Consider the following 23174-nt stretch of genomic DNA (forward strand, 5'->3'; position numbering starts at 1 on the left):
GGACAGCACCTTTAGCCACCAGTAGTACTTGGTTAAGGTTAGGGAAGGGTTAGGCTTACGCATAAAAAACACTTGGTTAACATGTATATGTTTGTAATATACAAACATCACTGCAGTTTCACAGATAAAAAGTTGGTTGTTTGACACATACGCCACCCACCTTCCTCCTTGAACTGAATTCAGACTAAGGCCAGGCTCAGACTATAGGAGTTACAGGTCAGGGTTGGGATTTAACCTCGATTCAACCCTCCCAACAATCGGGGGGAGAAATCTGGTTTGGGTCCTTGTTCGGTCGGTGTGGGTTCTTTATAGATCTAATCTTAAACCCCCCAACAGCTTGAAGAGTGATCGATCTCGACCCAGTAATTGTAATGAGTAATGAGCCAATGAGAGAGACAAATCTACAAGGAGACGGAGAGGACCTTGGCGACCGGGAAGAAACCTCTACAAGTTGTACGGACAACCCATCTTGGCTGTGTCTCCTCAAACATTTCATCATCCAGACTCGTTCAGCTTTCTGTTTTTTTTTTTCTCTCACTGCAAAGTATTAATGTTGCCAAAGTGACTTGTTACAACTTGTCATGAGGTGGTACATTGCTCCCTCTGGCACGGTAATCTTAATAATATCCTGTAGAGTGTGATATGCTTTTATGAGAACTGAAATTACCTGGAGGACAGCAGCGTCTCGTGGGATCAGGTAAACATGTAGCGTGAGATGTGCTTTGTTGGTCTTATAAATTAGCACATCACAGCGCACTTTCACTTTGGCTCCATGTCTCATCAGGACTCCTCTTGGAGAGAAAACTGGCTTGAACAGCCTGACGTGGCATTGTGTGACCTCAGACACCTGTTCTACAGAAACTCCATCGGAGACCACATGCAGAACTGCAAGACTTTCTGAAATGTCAGGGCTGTGATCTGCATAACACACAGGTGCACCCATTAGGAAGAAAATCGTTGCATTCGTGTATTTACAAATAATGAGTTTTATTTAGTTTTCATTATATGTCCACTTACCTAAACAGATCCAGTGAGGTAGATGAACTTCTCTCAGCTTTCCAGAGGTGACTTTGATGTCTATAAGAGGACCCGCTGGTCTATATTCTGCCAGCCTCTCCATGGGTTTGTCCCACGATCCAAACTGGTACTTGAAGCTGACATTTTTGTGACAAACCCAACGCAGGGCAGACACACTGCATTCAAACTGACCTGCTGTAGACTGTAGCCTAAAGTTGTGGAGGAGAAAAGAAGTAGGATTGGGTCTCTTATGCAATAAAATAATCTGTTAAAGGGACAATAAAATGAGAACTAAAATAAAATGTGCCATGTTTTTATTTGGTCAGTGCAGCATTGCCAACATGTGACACAGCACTAATTGAGAGAAACTCATGATCCCATTTTTCTTCCTGTGAGAAAATCAGCAAGATTCATTCCTTTTAATTTTCCATTATTTCTGTGATTTATTACTAAATATGTTCATTTTACCGGTAGGTTGGGACCCCATCTGTTGTGATCACGTCTGGTTTAACTTTAGTCCAGTCACTGGAGTCCTGTTACAGGAGGCATAGTTTTGACAGTCAGTGGGATTTCCGTTCTGCCCAAACATTTCATAAAATGAAACTTTTGTGTGAAAAAAAAACAAAAAAAAACAAACAAAACAAAACATTCAGACAACTAACCGTAGCACCGTCACAGGAGGTACAGCTTCCTGCGTGGCCTTAAGACACAAATGAACAGAAAATGTTACAATATTATTACAATGAAATCTTACAGAGTTACCTTTCTAGATAAAGTAGACTTAATACAAGTTGTATTACAGTATTTGCTGTATTACAGTATTTGCATTTTTTATGAATGCCTCACAGAGATAATTGCCATAGCAATTTGCACTCCTAAATTGCCTCACAATACATTTAAATTGCATTTTTGTATATTTTTGCTCTTTTAATCAGATGTTTTGTGAGGTTTACCACAGCCTCATGTACCCTTGCACTGACCCTAACCCTAACCCAACAACAAAAACAACAATGATAATAATAATCAAGAAAAAAGAGCTCTAGTATCATATCAGTTCTCTGTATTGCCCAAAAGCCCAATGCTCAAGTATCAGAATCAGATCAAAGCTGAAAAAAAAGCAGATTGATTAGTGCATTCCTACTTCTAATGTCCTGTCCGATGCTCCAACCCATCAACAACCAACCAAGTAAGCCATCAACAGCATAGAAGAAGGTACTATCTTCATTGCTTGCACTTCCATTTACCTATGAACTGGGTGTCATTGTGGAATGACAATGTTGCAAAAACACGAAATATGTAAGGCAGTGGTGAACTGGAATTTCAAAAAAAAAAAAAAAAATTGGACAAAAAATATCAATGACCAAAGTCAAGCTGGGTTCAAAATACAATGGTCAAATGTTTAGTTGACATGTAAGTACACCTAAGCTCTGACTGCTTCAGTGGAAAATGAGCTTTGTAAATTTTGATGAACTCTTTCATTTGTCTAAGAAATTTTGTGACTTAATGTGTTAAAATACACATTTTTATACATTCGCTCATTGCGCTCACTTCTAGTCAGTCAAACAACAAAATTAAAATATTCCCCATTTTTCTGAGGACCGCTTGGAACCCCTGCAAGGACCCCTGTGGGACCTTGGACCCCATGTTGAGAACTGCTGTTTTGCATGATTAGTCTCTGTCTATTTTACAGCCATACCTTTTTCTTATCATTTTTCACTGTATGATTTTCTTACCTTCACTGGTGGGTTTGTCATCGATTCTCTGGATGCAAAAGGCTACAGGACCTCTGATGTTGAATCCAAGGTAAAAGGAAACTTGGCCTGATTTCCAGAGGTAGTCTTGCAGGTTGGCATTCACCTCAATCTCCTTATCCCCACATGCTGCATACACTCTGTAATTTCGGACCACTCCTCGAAGTTTGAGGAGACGGTTTTGGGCCCTGAGGTTTTTGAAAATCCCATCATTGGTCCATTGTTTTTTCAGGTCTTCAAATGTTGCGTCCTTATTCTCCTCAAGGAAAAATTCATCGAGGACGCTTCTGTGAACAATTCTGCTTTGACCACGACCTTCTCCGAGAAAGACCAGGGGGCGAAGGTACCTCGATCGTAAGTATTTCTTGTATGCATTCTCATAGGAGGAGTGCATGACTTGAATGCATGTGTTCAAATCAAAGAGGCTGTCTTCCCCGCTGTCCTGTGGCCAAAGCATGAGGAGGGCTAGCATGTGACATTCAGGGGCATTGTTTGTGCTCAGTGGCATTTTTCTTATTAACATATTTCTGTCACATTTGGAAAGAAGGTCCTGTACCATATTTTGTAAGGTGATGTTGGCAGCAATGTAGTTGATGGTGGCCTGTTCAGTGGAATTGATTTCTTCCGTCCTTGCAGATATTTCTGTAAGCTGAGTTATAGTCAGCTGAGATAAGATGAAATAGACCTGAGACAGAGATAAAGTGCCATCCTTGTTTTCTTTCAGCCCTGGGGGGAGGTTATCAGCATGTTTTAAATGTTTGGGTGGTGAGTTTCCAACATACTTCTGGTAGCAGCTTGATACCTCTCTCCAAATGTATGGTCTATCATCTTTTTTCATGCTCAACTTTGAGTAAGTCAGATAGATGTCAAAGAATTTACATTTTCTCTCCACCTCATCTCTTAGACTGCTTATTAGATCATTGAATTTGTAGAGTTTGTTGTCTCCAAGTGATTTCAGGACAGAGCCCATGGACACAGTCTGTGTGAGAACATCTTTCCAGTCTTTGTTGCATTTGACAAGTGCATCATAAACAGTGCTGGCAACCTGCAGGAAACCAAACATCCCTCTGTTGTTGAAAGTATTTGCGGCATTTTCAGCAAGTCTTTCTTCATTTTTGAAAGCTTCGAAAGCCTTTGTGGCAAGTTGCAGAATTTCTCTTGGATTGCCGGGAGACTTCGACCAAGTCTTGCTGTTCAAATGGTGCTTATGAACTTGACCCAGTGTATCAGCAATGAATGAATTTTTGGGATCTCTGTCTATTGCCTTGTACACCCATATTTCTGCCTGATTGTAGTCTTTTATTTCAGAATAATAAAAGCGAGCCAGAGTCTGAGGAAAAAAAGGATTTTTAACAAATTTCCGTGATGCAACCTTTAAAACAGAGGCACTTTGGACATTGCCCTCCTTCTTCTGAATGTCTAGAATTAATCTAGAAAACTTTTCTTTCTCCTGTTCTGTGAGAGTTTCTCTTTTGGTTAGCATGTCTTTAACAAAACCAAGCAAACATGGAGAAACCTCGTTATTACACAAACAACTCATGAAGTTTCTTGTTGTGTCACTCCGGGTCACACCTGCCTCAGCCAACAATTCAGTACATTGCTGTGCTATCATGTGGTGAGCCATGCAAACCTTTCTGTCAGAGTTCATATCTGCAGGGAAGGTGATGACGAGATTTCCAAAGGGCTTCATTCTGTCCTCCAGTGAAAGGCCTTCATGGATGGAGTCTTTATCATTGAGGAAGGCAAGGCACTGTGATTCCAAGAGATAGGAGCCTGGCACATAGGCATTCATCAGAGACAGGAATGTGGCAAGCTGGGTCTCCTGTGGTTTCCTTGTTTTTTTCACAGGTTTGAGAACAGCACACGCCTCTTTGACATAAGCCTGAGAGAAATTACTTTGCATTACATTAAAGCCATGGAAATGTTTGTGTCTGTCTCTGTACCTTCTGCTGAGGTCCTTCTTTTTGTCCTCAAATTCTTGTTTCTCTCTGTCGCTGAGTTCTTTTTTGAGAGCGACATGCTCGCATTCTTCTATCTCAGCCTTTCGGACATGGATGAGTAAGACAGCCACAGGCGCAAAGGTAGTTATGTTATGTCTCGCAATCTCGGACCTGATGCTGTCTTGCAGACTGTCCACAATCTGCTCATCATTCAGTAATAGCAGCACTGTGTTCTGGTTGCCTCGTCTGCCCGCTGTGAAAAGGCAGATCACTTCATTAGCGATAGTTTTGAGATCCGAGGTTGGACCCGTTAAAGCAGCACACCTCAAGGTCTTCCTCAAGTCCCACAAGACCTGCATGGCCAAGGTGGTTCCCCCACTTCCCGGTTGGTGAAGCAGTTTAACGAACGATGTTCTGGGGCCTCTTTTCCTTTGATTCTGAATTTGACCCACAAGCTCATCGTATCCATCTCGTTTAATGAAAGGAGTTCCAGTCCCTTTTGACACTGCCTCTTCAACAATGTGAAAGTTTAACCATTCAGGCGGGGCCCCTCTGTAGAAGTTTTCCTCCAGCTGTTCAGCAACTTTCCGATCTGTGGACTTTCCTTCAAATGCATTTGCATAGAGAACATCCAGATGTGAAAAGGAACCCTTGATTGCACTTTGCATGTAAATTTGGTCACCACGGGCAGTGGACAGAGTTGATCTTATGTGACTTGCCATTTCAGTCCCAAGTTTTTACACTCTGTCCATTTTATATACCCTGAATGAATGCAGAGAGGAAAAAAACAAGAAAATTCATGTATATTGCATGATTTTGTCTGAATAATTAGAACACTTTACAAGCAGTCTTAGGAAGCCTTATGTATTACGGACCAAAGGCACTCGTTTGGGATATGCAGCTGCATCAGGGGTTATGTTGTTGTGGAGTGAGGCTGCTTGACATGAGCATGAGAGATGCTAAGATAATAAAAGAGTTAAATATTTAGTTCACAGTTCGTCTCATGCACTTGAGTTAATTTGCAAACAGGACAGCTAGAAGTTGATTCGAATATATCATATGCAGTGATGTTGAACTATACATATCCTGCGTTCCTGATGCTTTAACATCCAAAAGGACGCAGTAAACTTGCCATCGATGTATCTGGGGGACGCACCCTATTTTTACCCTGATAACGCTAAAGTAGAGGCTTATCTCTGCTTCACTGAATGTGATTGGATGATTCAGTGAAGGAGGCTGATTCAAATCAGCGCCAACCCAGCTATCAAGGCCGCAGCTGCCATTGAACTAAAGACAGCGGGCCATCCTGGAGGTACACAGTAAGAGTAGCCAAACATATATTAAAATTTTGTTTTCAACACAGCAGGCAAGTAAAGTGTTTTTTTTGTGTGTGTGCAAACGAATGTGAACAAGAAGTCACATGAGTCACAAAATGGATTACTTTTCATGACTTTTTAAAGGTACATTGTGCGAATTTGCCAAGGGTTGATTGAAGTGTCTACATGGATCTCATCGTCAGGTCAACTCACTGGTATTTTTTCTCTTTTTTTCCCACAACCTGCACGTTGGGTCTAAATGATCCTCACTTCCATAATGCAGCGAAGAACAATGCTCAAGCAAAAATGTTCTTAAGTAAAAGTACACAAAATAGCTTCTCAATTACAGTAACCTGAGGAAATGCAATCAGCTACTTCCACCTCTGTACAACATGATATGATATGAATATGACCACAGTTATTACCATATAACTTGATACATGAGTTTAACTACAATTTGGGACCAGGGACGCAGTACACTGTAACCTGTTCCAACATCACTGCACATGCAAACTATTTTTATATGCAAACAACTACTTTTCCTAGGTTCTGGGTGATGCCACTCAAAGGTCTCTGGGAGCTGAACTTGAAACCATAAGATTGGGATGACAAGTGCAGTCAGTGGCCAATCAAAATATTGCCTGCTCTGATATTGCTGCTTGCAGCTTCCTGGAGAATAGCTCATCCAAACAGCTCCACACTTAAAACTGCACCTCCCTGGGTCCTCAGCAGTGTGCCTCCCAAGTGTGAAATTGATTGGATGAACTGTTGGAAAGAGCCATACCAATTACCACGCCTCCTCCACTTGCTTGATCTGTACCCGCCCACTCTCATCTGAGCCCATTCTCACCTGAGCTCATTTCCACTGCCTGTCTATATAACCACCTGCACTGCATTGTTCTGTTTGGCAGTGAGGCCAAACACACGTTGGCGATCCCCTTCACCAATGCAGATAGTAATGGTTAACTGATGTGAGTATCTGTTAATATCGCTGCATTCAAATGCTAAAGATTAAGGATTTATGTTTGAACCTGGCTAGATAGTTAGGCTAAGGCTAATGAAACTACAGTATTTGAATTACTAAAACTGAAATACCAAACACCAAAATATAAATTAAATAATAGCAATGAGGTACACATCAAAATAGTCTAAACAATCCACATTCGAATTCAGCTTTTTTTTTTTTTTTTTTTTTTTTTTTGGGCACCATACATGAAACAGGAGCATTTATGTGCCGTGCCAGGTATCACAAAACAGGTCGGTGCAGTGGTTTACCTCTCCCATGCCCGCTTACACAGAAAAACAGCCCATTCCCATTCCCAGAACATCAAATAACAGCCTGGTCCCACCCTTCTGTGTCTGATGCAAGCGCCAACGCACGAGTTTGATTCCCATTTCCAGTGAGATCCTTCATATGTGATCGAGGACATGTCCAATTTGTTTTTTCTGCCTAAACCTAAGCTTTCCCTAACCATAGCAAAGTGGTTTTGTTGCCTAAACCTAACCACGTGACACGTGATAAACGGGAGAAAGCCCAGTGCATCTCATCCTGCGTCTCATGGAATCAAGCGCAAAAGGGAAGAAAAACCAGGCACCAATCGAGTACAGCCACAAATTGATTAGAGCACATGTTGAATGATAAATGCTCTCATCAGTGGACACATTGATTTGATGTGATTTGATGAAAATGTGCTTGGTTATATAAAAGCAGAAACAACACTGCTTTTGATAAAGACAGAAGCGGCTTTATCAGGTCAAATATTTTCACTTTTGTTTTCATTGAAACTATTTAAAATCACACTTATCACTCATCATCATTTATCACCAGTTTTTTCATCATTTAATTCTCCTCTTTTTGTCACTTTATTGCAATGATCAAAAGTTCCTTTATTCAATTTCCAAACTGCTCATCCTTGTAAGAGTCATTGGATGCTGGAGCCAATCCTAATGCTCACTGGGCGGAAGGCAGAGGAAACACCCTGAACAGGTTGCCGGTCCATCACAGGACAGACAGGTAAACAAGCACATACACACCCAGGGGCAATTTAATATCTCCAATTGGCCTGAGCTGCCTGTCTTTGGACTGTGGGAGGAAACCCACGCAGTCACAGGGAGAACCTGCAAACTCCACACAGAGAGGACCTAAACACCTATCTACTGCAGATTGTGTGTTAAATTAATATAATTAGACATTCATTCATTCTGTCTTTAGGGTAGATCTTATTTATTTTTTGTTTATCATCTCTAATTATATACATTCACTTTTCTGCATCTAGAGTTTGTTCTGTTGCTGTCAACCGTAGTTTTGTTTTTGGTGGATTTTGCTGTTTCCATGTCCTCGTCACTTGCTTCATAGTTTCTTTCAACTTAAGTTCGTAACGGCTTTCTCAACCTCCTCCCACATAGGTATTAATACCGGGCACTTGAAGACGATATGTGAATAATTGACTTTTTGGTCTCCACATCCTGTCCAACAACTGATCCCAACTTGGGGGGTAACATTTTCCATATTTGCACAGTGTGATGAAGTGCCTCACGCTCACTTTCCAAGCAAATTCCCTCCAATATTTGGATTGTGATCGCTTCAGATTTCCTTCTAAGGAGCCTCTCCAGTCCTCTGCTACTATATTAACATATAATTCTTAATACTCTGCATAAAATAAACGTCCTAACATTATACCCACATCTTTCCAAGTGCATAGAGTTTGAATTTCACAGATTCAGGTGAGAAGAAAAATTACTGACACCAAAAAGTGCATGCTAAAATGCCTACAATCAATGTACATTTCATCAGTTACTCATCACATAAAATAGGTTTCAGAAGCCTTTTTTTTTTTTTTTTTTGGTAAAACTACTGCAGTTGCTTACCTTGTATGGGGACAATGAATGAGATGTGACATTCATCTGTGAAGAAAAGGCTTGCTCTTCCTGGAAACATGCTATTTATGCTCTCACAAAGGTGTGTCAGGAAACTGCCTAGCTCCTACATGGCCTCAAACTGCTGGCACTCGTTTCCTTGCAGTGAATCATCTGCAAAGCTGCACCACCGTCACCACAGCAAGCTGCAATACACTCAGACTGGCTGGCTTCCTCAGTGTAAAATTAATAATTTAGGCCAGCCATCACCAATTAGCAGACTGTGGTCCAGGTCTAGACCCAGAAATGGTCTCCCCTGGACCACGAAAGGGTTCAAAATTTTTTTTTTCTTTACAGTGCTGTGGTTTGTTGTGCTACTGTATCTCTGTGTCTTGTCCAACCTGTTATGAAAATCATTCAACAATCTCTGCCTGTCAAAACAGCTGTGCAGCACTTGCATACAATGAGAGAGAGAGAAGGAAATGCGGGAGAGAAAGGAAAGGAATAATGCCAAAGATGTGTGAAAGATAAATTTGTATTTGCTCTTGCTCCTGCATTTACTTTGTTTGTCATCCATTAAAACTCTTGTGTATTTGCTCTGCCTCAGTTCTGCACCAGGCACTTTGTTACTGGTAGATGCACTGATAAATGCTCAGAATAAAGACCCTATCTTGTTCAGGTGAGGACTGAAATGATATTTTATTTTGATTTCTGCTTTCAAAGGTAACTCATTTTGATTATTTTATTAAGCCTGAGTCTGCCTCTGCCATGCCTTGCTGCTACCAGCCAAATACAGATAGTTTGCTTGTGATCTACCCACTATTTGTTTATTTTGGTGGATGTGCTTAAAAATCTAACCATTCTGATCTTAATTCAAGTTATATGGAAGACCTTTTAATAAAAGTTTGATAGTAATAAGTATTATGTTTTTAGGACTTTTCAGCTTCATTGGCCAGTTAAACCATTTGCTGTAAAAGTAATCAAATGTAATATGTTACATTACTTTGTTGAGGAAAGTAAAAAAGGCAACTTACTTATTACATCTGTAACAGGGTAACTAGAGATCTGTAACCTATTACATTTGGAAAGTAACCTTCCAACTTTTATTTTTTCGTACTTTTACAATGTGTCTGTAGCTACCTGATCCATTCCTCCCGCTCATCTGTACTGTGCACGTGCAACAGAAATTTGATCTGATGACACCTTCAATAAAACAGTGAAAACTTCAGTCTGTGAGCTAAAAAATAGCAGCTTTCAGGGGGCTAAAAGGCTTTATTCTTTATTTTGTTTATTGAGGTTCACAAGTGCAGTAATGTTAGCAATCAGGACAGGAGTTATGGGTGTATATGGCCATGAAAAACATAAAAGTTAAAGTTTGACTGACTGTGAGCTAGCTTGTCTGCAGCTTTCCAGTGTAGGATCCGCTCATGCCACTTCCTTGCACTAAAAACTGTAAAAAAAAAAAAAAAAAAAAAAAAATCAAAACAAAACAAAACAAAACAGGAAGAAAGCAGCCGCTGGTTTCCTCACTTCTGTCCTCCCAAATGTCGTCTTCTGACCGTCACTCCATTTATTTTTAGAAATGTGTCTGTCTGTGTGCCAACATGGTGCAAAGTTTAATGTCACAATGTGTTAATGCAATGACCAGTCATGATTGAACACTAGTAAAGCAGAGTGATATGTAACAGTAACACATGGGAGTGCTGTTATACTGTATATCAGCACTCGTGGAACACTGGGCGTCCAATCAGATTGCACCACCGAATCTAACTGTTGTATAAAATGTGTTATAGTTATATGCACACATGTAGGCCAACAAAACACAAATCACAATCACACTTCCTGGAGTAAAGTGTATCAAAAGGATTATTACCATCCATATTCAATAGATTGCAGGGGCAAAAATCGCATGTCATTATTGGGGGGAGGGGGGGCAAAAAAAAAGCAAAATTTCAGAGAGTAATTCCTGGAGGGGACATGAAAAAATTGCTTTCTGGCACAACTGCATCTCCCTCTTTCTCTCTTACGCTCCTTTGAAACTTGCTGGACAGTGTTAACAACATTATGGATGGAGGGGTCTTGTCCCCCCTAACCCCCCCGGGATTTCCGCCTATGACAACATTATAGTGAAAATGCATTACTACAACTACTAATTCTAAAACAATAATCACTAAAACAATCATTCACTCATGCACCCTCTAAAGAAATCCACCTCAGACAACATGGTAGGTTAGCAAATATATTTTAATATATAATATAATATTTATATTCATTTTAGCACAATGACAAAATGGCATCATTTCAGTTCAGTCTCATTTAAATCATGACAAAAAGCCACACCTTGTAGGTATTTGTTTAACAATACACATCCTAATACCATATTTTGTTGCAGTCATTGCAAAATAAATCCTGAATTACTTCTTACCCCGTGAGAGGGAAACCTTAGCAAAAGTTTCTAACAGCATTGAGCCCATGGCATCCGGTGGGGTGATGTTATGCACTGTATGTAATCAACGCACAAGTGGATGCAGCAGCGACACTGTTTGCTGCACGGTGAGGCGCGCAGTATCACATCCTCGCCCCGGTCGTCTTTCTCAGATTGACACCAGCTATTTTGTCATCAGGAAAAAAAAACAAACCAAAACAAAACTGGATCACTTCAGCGTCTTAGGCCGAATTCAAATGCGTGCACGTCACTTAACCCCCGTCCATCTGCGTTTGTGTGTGGGCAGCAGCTCTCGACTGATATGATGGACTGGACTGAACGTATGGAACAACAGGAGCCCCACCAAACTAATAACTCACGGACATTTTTGTGATCTAAACACGTTACAGAAGGACACACACAGTAGACAGATAGGCAGAGAACTAGAGAGAAAACAACCTACTAACTCATCCTTAAGGCGGTGATGTACAGGTCAAAGTTGCCCCAGCAATGGCGCTTCAGCTGCACGTTTCATTGCTGGGAAACATCTGAACAGATTTATTTCTTTTATTTCTTTATTTATTTTGACACTGTAGCTCACGTTCTTGCCTCTCGTTGAGAATCCACACCGGCTGAGGAAACCGACTACAGTGGATAACCACTCCTGAACTCGTAGTCTGACGCATTTGCAGCTGAAAATGAAGTGTTTCATTCCAAAACGCCGCATTTGTATTTTCAGGAAAAATGTCATCCCCTCAGATTCATCAGTATTTTGAAAACACAGATGATTTCGTCCTTAAAAGTAGTTTTTTGTTTGTCTCCTCTGTTTTTTCTTTAAAATGATTCATACTGAGCCACAACAAATCCGCCATCATTTTATAAAGGTACAGTAACTTTCAGTGCTTTTTTTCTTTATTTTTTTATTTCACTTGGGAGATCTTGTTTTGGAATGTAACGCTTCAAGTGGTCTCCAACACCTCTGTAGAAACCCCCTCTTATCTACAAACGCCCGTCATGTTAGATCAAATGGTTAGATGCCTACAGTCTAGACTAATCCTAAACCAAAGCACACTAATGGATTTTTTTTTCCACCTTATGCTAAACCTCCACTCACAGTGACAAATCAAACCACTCCAGTAACAATATTCAGAGTAACCTTTGCATTGAAAACACAACACTTCAAAATAGCCTCTACAGTTTACTACTGCAAGAAATGCACTCACTTTAGAAAACGGCCAACCTGGTCCGAGCCACCTTCAAATCCCCGTGACCGTCTAAATAGAGATTGTTCAATACAAATATCACAAATATCAATTACCATGATTTCAAGTCTCCCCTCCCCCCCAGCAGTTTGCAAATGAAAGAAAGTTGGCACTTTTACCTTCGACATGAAAGCTTGCTTCTTGTGCATAAAATGTAAACTTCATTTTTCAAAGGAAAAAAAAAACAAAACAAACCAAACACATTTTTGCAATGTAGCTCTAGAAGGGGTGTGAGCAGCTACGCTTAACAAGCTTGTGCACAATTCTTCAGGGAATTTCCTCGCTTCCTCTCGGTCAAAAGGTGCAAACGATCGCAAAAAATAAAAGCCACGCATTTCCGCATTCTCACATCGCAAAAAACTCCGTTCACCGACTGAGCGTCCACGTTGTACAGCATCCTGTGCAAGACCTGCCACATTCAGAACAATATGAGCTGCCGAGCGGCCAGTCAGATTCCTCCGCTGGATTCAGGATAAAATTCAGCGGAGGAATCGGATTGGCCGCTCGGCAGGAAATTTTAATCTTTCACAGCTATTCTCTCCACTTGGCTAAAACTCCCAAACTACTCTTCAGTTCCTTCACTACTCTACTCCACTTGCCCTTTATCCACTCATTAACACCTTTTACACTGTAGCTATAGCTAGATCTAAAAAGAAGAAGAAGAAAAAGAGGAAAAAATGAAATTAGCAACTACAGTTACTGCTTATCGTCCAGATGAGGTTCGTCAATTGAACAAAAATAAAAAGTGTTGTAGGCCGAAAGCCTATATCAGCTCCTCCCACAGGACCGTGATCAAGTGAACATGGGGGATCAAAACGTGCAGGATTTTTTATTTATTTCCCATAGATTATGAAACGATCGTAACACCCGTGCCCCGGCCGGCGCTTTCTGCCCTCCTGCACTTTGTCAGACGTGCAAGTCACATTTCGCTTTTTGCGCCGTGAAAGGCAGATCACGACTCGGCGCCTCGTCTTTTGTCATGATTTGGAAACTCTCTGACTAAATCATTGTACAAGAAGTGACCACGACACATCTAATCAAAATACAACAACGATAAAACATAATAATATGTTACATATAAGTAATAACATAATGAAATGAAAGTTTTTCCTTAGTTTTTTTTGTTTTTTTGTTGTGTTTTAAATCATCGTCCCAAGCGGAAACCGCAAAACATAGATGAGGAGAATAACATGAAATATAAAAGTGTTGATGCATGGTTTGTCTGTATTATCAGTTCAACATTAGTATAAGCAACACATGTTCATCCCCTCCAATTGTTTCCAGTTAGTAAACATAATCAGGATACGTAAAAACAACAATATATAGGCATTAAATAAATTAATCAATTCAAAAACAAACACACCGATATATATTTCAAAATACATATTTACAACCTAATCGGAGAAACAAAACAAAACCCACACAGTCTCCATCCTTCAGGGAAAATGATACTCTAGTATGCATGATTTTTAGTTGACTGTAATCATTACATGCTGTTTACCTTTACACAATATATGCCTCTTCATTTTATGCTTATCTATATCTATGTCTCGGATATACTCAGGTATTCATCATAAATACGCGTATATTTTAGTATTTTTTTTGTTTTGTTTTCACTTTTGCAGCATTTACTAAGTTGATATGTACTCGGTACATGGAAATCCAAATTTGACATCATCTTTTGCAACTGATATGTTGATATATTATGTGCCGGTGGCTACAGAAAAAACGCTAAGCAACGCCAAACATGTATCATATATATAAATATATATATATGTATGTGTTTTTTTTTTTTAAGTGATTAGATAAACATAGAATCACAAAGAGCCTCGTGGCTGGACCTTTTACGTCACATGTAAGCAGAAACGTCAGAGGATTAATCCGCATGGGGATGATGTCAGAGGGGCCAAGGTTACCATGGTGACTGTATATCAGAACATGAAGGTAAAACAAAAAAAAAAAAAAAAAAAAAAGAGGGGGGATACGGGGTGCAGCACGATCAAAGGTAGATATTCTACACCACATTTGAACTTGGACACGAGTCGATCCGTAGTAGAACGGACACGCACGGCAAGAAGACGAACAACCGGATGCGGATCACTTCCCGACACCGAGGTTCGTTTTTTAAAGTGAAGCTTTCACACCGGGGGGCTTCGACTGGAGCGCATCACTATTTTTTCTTTTTTAAATCCTTTTTTTTTTGTGTGTGTTAAAGTGACGTTTATGGATACGCATGGGCAACCCTACCGTCAAACTACTACTGACAACCTACCACACAGTCGCTAAGACATGACAGTCCATTGCCTACTGAAATTCAGAACAAAAAAAAAAAAATAATAAAAAAAAAAAACAACAACAAAAAAACAAAAAGTCACTTGGTCACAAACATCGAAATTCACAAGTTGCTATTCAAAAAGCACTTCAAATGAAAAAAGAAGACCAGAAAAGGAAAGAAAGAAAGAAAAATACAGTAAAACAACAAATCCTCCCTTGCAGATATTTGTACAATAGTCTACATACATGCTGAGATCTAGACGAAACAGGAATCCCCCCTCCCCAGAAAAAAAACAACAACAAAATAAACCCTGCCTTTTGGTTTGTGGAACCGTTCTTCGCTGGAGATGGTGTGTGGCGCGGCTCGGTCGATCCGAAAAAACAAAATCCCTTTTCCGGTGTTCGAGACCTTTACCCACAGGTCATAGCAGTGAGAACCGCCTCCCGTCGCCTGCTAAATGTTTTTCTCTGTGTGTGTGTGTTCAGCTCTGCGACTGGTGCAGCGTCCCGCTTTGTGTCCCAGAGGCTCGAGGCCGGGGAGGGCAGCCACCGCTTCACGTGGGGTCTGGCCTAGCACGGGCTATCCTGAGCTCTTAAAGGGAAAATCCACCCAAACACACTCTTTAAGTTGCCTATGCACCGACCTCTGATGTTCGGTGCATCCCAGGAATAATTTTCTGGTGTAGCCGCTTTGTTTCTACCAGTTTAATCTCCCAGAATGCTGCGTTTGATTATAACTGGGAAGTCGGGACTGAAGTCAAAAGATCTGGCAACATATACAGTAGGGTGACCAGACTTTGGGACAATCTCAAATTAGGAGCAGTTGTCCTGAATCCTGAATCCTGTCCAGTTTGTCTCCAAAATTAGACTAAAAGTGAGTTTTGAACATTAAATTGTGATAGTTGTGAAACATTTTATCACCAGGAGCTGTTGTGTTTTTCTGCCTTGGTGCTCAATTGAATGCAAAGAGTTTGTAAATGACTCCCGGCTTCCAGTGTTATCTGCAGACTTTACATGGAAGCGGATGGAGCAATATTGCTAGAGAGAGTCTTTCCATTTGAGAACAAGTGAATTATATTTTTTTTGTCAAAACACAAAATGCCTTGTACTTCTTTTTTAATCTCTTCCTCTCTCTGTGTGATTGAATGTTGGTGTTAAAATAGTGAGCCTGGAAAGAAATGAATGCTCCTTTTGAGACGCTCACATCAAAACAATTGGCTGCAAGGACAAAGAGCTGAAAAAAAATTTCTGCTGTCAAATTCCATTGTACTTGCGGGAAATCTCAGTCTCAACATGATATCACCTACATTTGGGCAGATTCTGCCACAAATTTGAAAAAAAAAAAAAAACACACCAGGCAGCAAACAAAACAGACCCAGAAATGTAACACACATCAACAGTTGTTAAAATACTTCAGGGTGGATTTTTCCTTAAAGCAACAAATCTATAATTATGCATATTAACCAACAAGCTTCACGCCAAAATGAAATGCGCGCCGTCTGAAAAACTGAAAAGTCTAGCCGAACCATTGCCGGTGGACAAGGAAAACTGACCGATGTACTCGGCTGTTAGATTTTTTTTTTTCCCCAGTGTAGAACAATCGATGTCATGTCACCAAACCTGAAACTGATTTACCTGTCGAAACCCGAGCACTTCAATTCCAGATAAACAATCGGAGCCACTAACCACCCACCACATCCAGCGTGCAACAGTGAACAGGAATGGCAGGAAACGGTAGCCAAGTCGCACACACACACACACACACACACACACACACACCCTGACTCGTCAGTTCAGCTCGTCTGATGCTGTGATTTGTTGAGAGGATATGTTACAGTGCAGAGTTTTCCTACAAACGCAAATGCATAGGATACAAATCAGTCCAACACTACAATAGATACGGCGAGCAATACAAACAAACAAACAAACAAAAATAATAAAACCCCTAGATCACCAAAAACTGTGATCAAAATAAAAGTCTTAGTCATTGGCACTGGGATAGAGTGGAGCGTGGCGGCGGCGGTGTGTCGGGACATGGGGGAGGGCGAAATGACTCGCAACAGTGACAGGCGACAGGCTTTTAATGCTCTTGGGTCATTTTTGATTTTTTTTTTTTTTGTATTTTTTGTATTTTTTAAGATCCTACAGCTTTGAGGACAACAAAGAAGGCGGGGTGTGGGTTGGGCTTTACTCGGAAACACACCCGCAGACACTCTGCACACACCGACAGTCCTTAGCAAATTCTCTCCGAGTTAAAAGTCGCGCTCTCTTGGAGACAAAAAAAAAAAAAAAAAAAAAAAAAAAAGCGAGAGCCGTTTCTGATTGGTCGACGTGCGGGACGGCCGCCGTCTCTCACAGTTCTGGCGAATTCTCCGTTTTGGGGTCAAGTCTGCTAAGGCTTCGTCGTGTGGAGGGGGAGGGGGAGGAGGGGGAGGAGGGGGGGGACACAGTGTTCGAAAGAGAAGTTGTTATTCTAGGTTAATTTCAACAGTCTTGCTCGCTATTTCGTTGGCGTGTCGTTGCTGAGGCGATTCAAACGCACCAGGGATGATGATGGCATAGTCAGCGGGTTATGAACCGTCATGTGCATCAGTGATTCTCGCTATATATATTTATATAAAACATGGGTTTCTGATATGGAAATTATGAGCCACATAACAATCTACTGTATATATACAGCTTATTAAAGGATATGTTTCATTATCACACGCCTTGTTTTCCTTCTGACGTTTTCTCCCTTCCTGTTCTTCGATTTTTTTTATTATTATTATTTTTTTTGTTGTATTATTATTGATATATTTTTGAATTTCTAGAAGCCTCAGCTCGTCCTCGTCCACGCTGCAGGAAGTCACCGACCACAGATGTGAGTTATTGTCTTTGCAACGGATGAGATAGCAACACGAGTGTGGAGGAAAGTTTAGTGTTTGTCGCTTTATCTATCATACACACACATCTATTTTTTTTTTTTTTTTTTTTTACACAGTAAATATAATATCCAATACATCCTCTCAAAATATAGTTCTGTGTTTTCTAATTTTAAAAGTAAACATACTTTGACACAGAGCTCCCAAAAGTGTTTTTTTTTTTTTCGTCATTCTTAGAGGGACAGTGAATCTGCGAATGAGGTCGTCAAGGCGGTAGGAAAGTCAGATTAATGCGGATTAGATTGGAGTGGATTACAAAGTCAAACTTGGCAAAAAAAAAAAAAATTAAAAAACAAAACAAAACAAATTTTGCTGCTAGAGTCGGTCTGAACCGTGGACCAGAGTGTTCTCTAATGAACGGAAATATATTATTTCTTAAATATTTTTTTTTTTTGTTTAATATATTAATTGCATATTTACATCTCTAGCACAGTCAGCTCAGATTACAGACGTTCACACTTTTTTTTTTTTTAGTTTCATCTGGTCCCCATGATGGAAAAAAAAAACAACCTACAGACAGGAACTTTCCGGTCAAAGATTTTTTTCGTGTAATAAATCCATGACTATAGGCTAAAGGCAAATATTGGCTTCTCCTATGAAAATCAAATTGGAATACTTGACTTGTTTATTTATTTATTTATTTATTTATTTATTTTTTGCTCTTAAAATCATGATGCAAATATCTGAGTAAGAGTAAAGGGAATGCAAACCTCCGACAGAGGAAGAGTGTGACTGTCATGCCCTTTTTTAATTTTGACGGAAGGATGCGCGTGCGGATGCGACGGCGACCTCGTGGCAGGACGATATGAACCGAAGTGAAGCAGGAAAGGCCGGTCAATCGGTAACAACGTTTTCTTATTTTTTCGCATTATTTTGTCTCATCAACTCAAGGAGCCGAGCGAACAGCACACAGGGGGGGGGGGACGCATCCCTCACTGAAAGGAACTGGTTAACATTTTGATTCGTTTTTTTATTTTTTCAGTTTTCTGAGTTTCGGCACACTTGCTACTTTCCGTTTCCCTTCTCCTCCCGGACAGCGGTTGTCGTGTTAAGTTTCGGTTTTAGCATTTCGACGGAAGTATCTATCTACGCTGGACGCCCAAGGTAATAAAACCGCACGAGTAAGCATTGTTGAATTACCTTACGCTATTAAATATATCGACAAAAAGATACAGCTCTTGTTTTGTGTGTGGTTACCGTGTCTATCCCCTACTCGTTTTCACGTACAGTAAAACTTGTTTAATTTCTTCTTCTTTTTTTTATTATTTTGATGTTTTAACTTGTTCGTGGGTTGCTTTAGTCTTTGTTTCTGTCAGCTATAATAACCTTGACTAAACTTGACACACACACACACGCACACACATACGCGCGCGCACACACACACATGAGCACAGTCGTATAAACACAGCATTACAGAACAGGAGTTACAGGTTACACACACACACACACTCACTCAGCTTTTGAAAAGAGGGTAGACTTTGGCGCTCTCTCTCTCTCTCTCTTTCCATCTTGCACACACACTCTCTGTCCATCCCCCGATTTCTTCCTCTAATGTCTTTTTTTTTTTTTTTCTCCACAGCCTCCTCTCTCCCCTCAGCCTGGGAGGAGGCGGGTGAGGTGCATCGCTGCGATCTGATTGGTTGCTTGGTGGGTGGCTGCTTGCGGTTCGGTGTTATGGCGTGTTAGTGCAGAGGGGGGTGAGGGTGAGGGTCACGGCCGGGGGTGTGTGACTGTGTGTGTGACTGTGTGTGTGTGTGTGTGTGTGCGTGTGAAGAGGTGGAAGGGGCGGCTGGGGCGATCGGAAATGGTCGGTCGGTCGGTCGATTGGAGTGCCAGGGTGAGGAGGTCAAGGTGCAGCGGTCGGGGGAGGGCGACCACGACCTCACACTTTCTTGGGTGGAGGGGCCAACTTGATGATCTCATCTTCAGAGGGCTGACGGATGATGTCTGCAGAGAGAGAGAGAGGGAGAAAGAGAGAGAGAGATGAAGAATCAGCACATTCTTGAAGTTCAGAGAGCAGAGATGACGCCAGTTATTTGGGGGACACTGGAGTCCAAAAATCCTCTCCACCAATCATTCCCCTTCCTCTCCAACGCAGAAAAGCTCACCATAATTACACGAGAGGAACCTAAAATCAAAATCAGCACACCTTGAAGCTCAGTGTGTGTTTGCCTTACATGATTTAAAAAAATTAATACAACCCTCCACGACACAGCACCAATCAAAAGTCTGGTCACACCTTCTCATGCAATGGTTTTTCTTATATTTTTATTATTAAAAGATATTATTTCTACATAATCCCATATGTATTCTATAGTTTTCATGTCTTCAGTATAAATCTACAGCACAATGTAGGAAATAATAATAATAATAATAATAATAATAATAAACCATTGAGTGAGAAGGTGTGTCCAAACATTTGACTGGTACCATATGCTTTTGATTTGACATATCAAATATATGTATATATTAAAGCCATACACCGCAACAAGGAAGACAATGATTGCTGGATGACCGAGGTACCTACTATTATCTCACAAGCTGCAGTCAAACTCAGTATATCCTGATATGTGGCTTAAAATAAAGATAATACATTTTTAACAAACAATATGTCCGTAAAAACCATGTCATCCTTAAGAATATAAAAATTTAAAAAAGGGTACCTATTACCTCCATATATACAGATTTTACACACACACCCATCAAGGTGGCACATACCTACATACCTTTTATAAACTTTTTTCATCCTCTTTTGTAATAAATACGCTTAATTTGTTACGCTCTTCCCACAGATGTCTCTTTCCACATGCTTTCTGTCACCGCTCCTTCTTTTATTTAATTACACTGTGATCAATATTGTGTATTTGTGCTGTATGAATTACTGCGGAGGTTTTTATTATAGCCTTGCTTGCCAGATGAATTTCCCCGGTGGACAATAAAAGTGAGCTGAACTGAACCACGCAGGTAGGAAAGGAGCTGAGGACACGTAACGGAGGAAGTCATAAAGCAGAGGAAGAGAGAGCAGCCACATTAAAATCTATTATTGCAATGTGACTTTCTTCCTGCTCTGTTTTTATTTGATTCACCGCATTTTACACGATCTTAAAATCGACCATCTGAGCTGTGAGTTGAACGACAGACACGGTAGACTTCCCATCATGTGGCTGAAAGGTTTTCTGCCAGTGTTAATATCTGAAAATACTTAAGTGCTTATTCCACATTTCTCATCAGTGTAAACTTACCTCTAAATTTTGCATAATGCACCTTTAATTCAAATACATTGTTAGACTTAGATTTTCCAGATTAGGGTTTTGCCTCATTTCCCAGCGTGCTCTCCAGGTTTAGACGCGTTACCTTTGTATTTCTTGGCGGAGGGGATGCGCGTGAGCTTGGTGTCGATCTCGTCGTCCTCGGAGATCTTCAGCACGGTGGTGCGGTACTCGATCACCCTCGTCAGCAGGTCCGGTCGCCGCGAGATCTCAAAGATGTGCTCGATGTACGACAGGTTATCTGCAAAAGGAGCGCTCTGTGAGAAGGCCTCGACTTCATATCCACGTCCAGTGATTCATAAACTGGAAATATCCACCGGGGGATCCAGGTACAAACCCTAGTAATATCATATAAAGGATGCACTTTTTGTTTTATAGGGCTGCATCACTTACAACAATAAAAAAATCAAGTAAAATCAACAACAGAGTAAAAAAAAACAAAAAAAACAAAAAACATTTTGTCATACTCCTATAAAAATCCATCTCATCAGTGGGAAAATATCAGCTATCGGCTTCAAAAAACACATCAGTGCACCCGTAATGTTGAGCTGCTGGTGCATAACATCATTATAATTCATATTTAAATGACCTTACTACAGATGAAAAAAAAATTAAAGGAGCAATCCGTAGAGCAAAGCACTAAAATGATGTGTGGAGTTTGAGGGCTGTTGATCAGCTTGAATGTCTGAATGTTGACTTTTTCAGGTCATTTCACTCATTTCAATGCATTTCAGCACAGAGCACTGACAGCTACCATCAGGGACTCTCACACTACTATTGACTTTGACTCCCAGCGGTGTGTGAGTGTGTGTGTGTGTGTGGACCGTCTCCTACCCTGGGCCAGCTTGTCGTTCTTCTCCAGGTAGTTGAACCACTCCTTGGAGCAGGTGATGTTGTTGCTCTGGTCCTCGGGGATGTCCTCCTTGCAGGCCGACTTGAGCTGCTCCAAGTCCTCGTTGGTGATGTTTTCAGACAGGTCGCTGAGCAGAGAGCTGTACTCCGCCATGGTCTGCTCGGCCCGAGAGACACACACACACAGGGGAGAGGTGGGGGGGAAGAGAGAGAGAAAGAAGAATATTGAATAATTTCACTGCAGAAGTGAGGTTGGCGCTACAGTAAGAGCACAGAAAAAAAACTGTCTGTGATTTTTCTCTTAATACTTGGCACTAAATGCCAAAATAAGTAGCAGTATTCATTCATTCATTACTTTTAATTCATTTTTTCCACTAATATTTTCCCTAAAGTAGCTTCAAAGTGAGGAAAACCCCATTTTCTGATATTGCATGACACATCATTCATATTCTGTATGTGCTGGTTGCTTCACTGAAGCTACTTGACCCTTACATTGAGTGAAATATTCAAACCCAAGATATTTTATGGCAGCACCATTACATCAAATAGAAAATATGTAGATGTCTTGTGCATCATTTCATTCACATTTCCCTGTAATTCAGCAGGACATAGTTGGGATCTTATCCAATGTTGGAGTCGCCACTAGAAATTAAAATTAAAATGAATGTCTTCAAGTTAGTTTTGATGAGATGATTGAAAATCAAGCTGAGCAGGTAGCTTGTGGGTTGAACATGTGAACACACTGCAAAAGTGAATGATCGCACAGAAAGAAAGAGAAAGAAAGAAGATGAAAGACAAAAGGCTGAGGATATTCTTATATGGTTCAATTGTTCAAAGTGTACAAAGCCCACCTGTTTCCTTTGTGTGGGTGGAAACCGTTATAGGTAATGATAAAAGCATGCAGTGTGAGTGGGATCACACATGGAAACACACACTCACACACACATTGCACAGTGTGTTGTCAGTCTGAGAACTGATTTTGTTCTCTTACAGGCCAAAACTGAGATGCCTGTCACCATCTCGGCCCAAACACAGAAAACTTCTGTTGCTCTCTGTCTCCCTCTAGTGGACTGATTTAAAATCCAAAAAAACTTCATCTTGACATCACAACACACACCAACAATACACCAACTTCAAGCATGGCTCAAAAGCAATCTGCCCATTCCAGCAAACAAACAAACAAAAAATACGTTTTTAATAAGCCAAAGAACTGATTTAAATAAAAATATTCAAAAGAAATAAAGGGGGATTTTGTTCAGAGGGTTAAATAAAACATTTCAAAACAAAA

At 40.6% G+C, this 23174-nt stretch overlaps 2 protein-coding genes across 4 annotated transcripts in view; one reads left to right on the top strand and one right to left on the bottom strand.

The window, feature by feature from the left end:
* The first annotated feature begins 6772 nt into the window (after positions 1-6772).
* Positions 6773-23174, top strand: part of LOC115376316 (calsequestrin-1-like) — a 124083-nt gene continuing 107681 nt past the window's right edge. For 2 of the 3 annotated variants that reach the window (XM_030075804.1, XM_030075806.1), the window contains exons 1-2: positions 6773-6995; positions 7945-8038. The gene's annotated coding sequence lies outside the window, so the exon portion shown is untranslated. Of the gene's footprint in view, positions 6996-7322; positions 7425-7944; positions 8039-23174 lie in introns of all 3 variants that reach the window. The other variant, XM_030075805.1, reaches the window with a different exon arrangement.
* The window catches only part of pea15 (proliferation and apoptosis adaptor protein 15), a 64421-nt gene continuing 52353 nt past the window's right edge, over positions 11107-23174 (bottom strand). The window contains exons 2-4 of the mRNA XM_030075808.1: positions 21869-22043; positions 21120-21275; positions 11107-19712 (exon numbers count right to left, since the gene is read on the bottom strand). Coding sequence (XP_029931668.1) covers positions 19648-19712; positions 21120-21275; positions 21869-22040 — 393 coding nt within the window. The 5' untranslated portion in view covers positions 22041-22043 and the 3' untranslated portion in view covers positions 11107-19647. The remainder of the gene's footprint in view (positions 19713-21119; positions 21276-21868; positions 22044-23174) is intronic.

This window comes from Myripristis murdjan, chromosome 18 (genome assembly GCF_902150065.1).
Source record: "Myripristis murdjan chromosome 18, fMyrMur1.1, whole genome shotgun sequence".
NCBI lineage: Eukaryota > Metazoa > Chordata > Actinopteri > Holocentriformes > Holocentridae > Myripristis > Myripristis murdjan.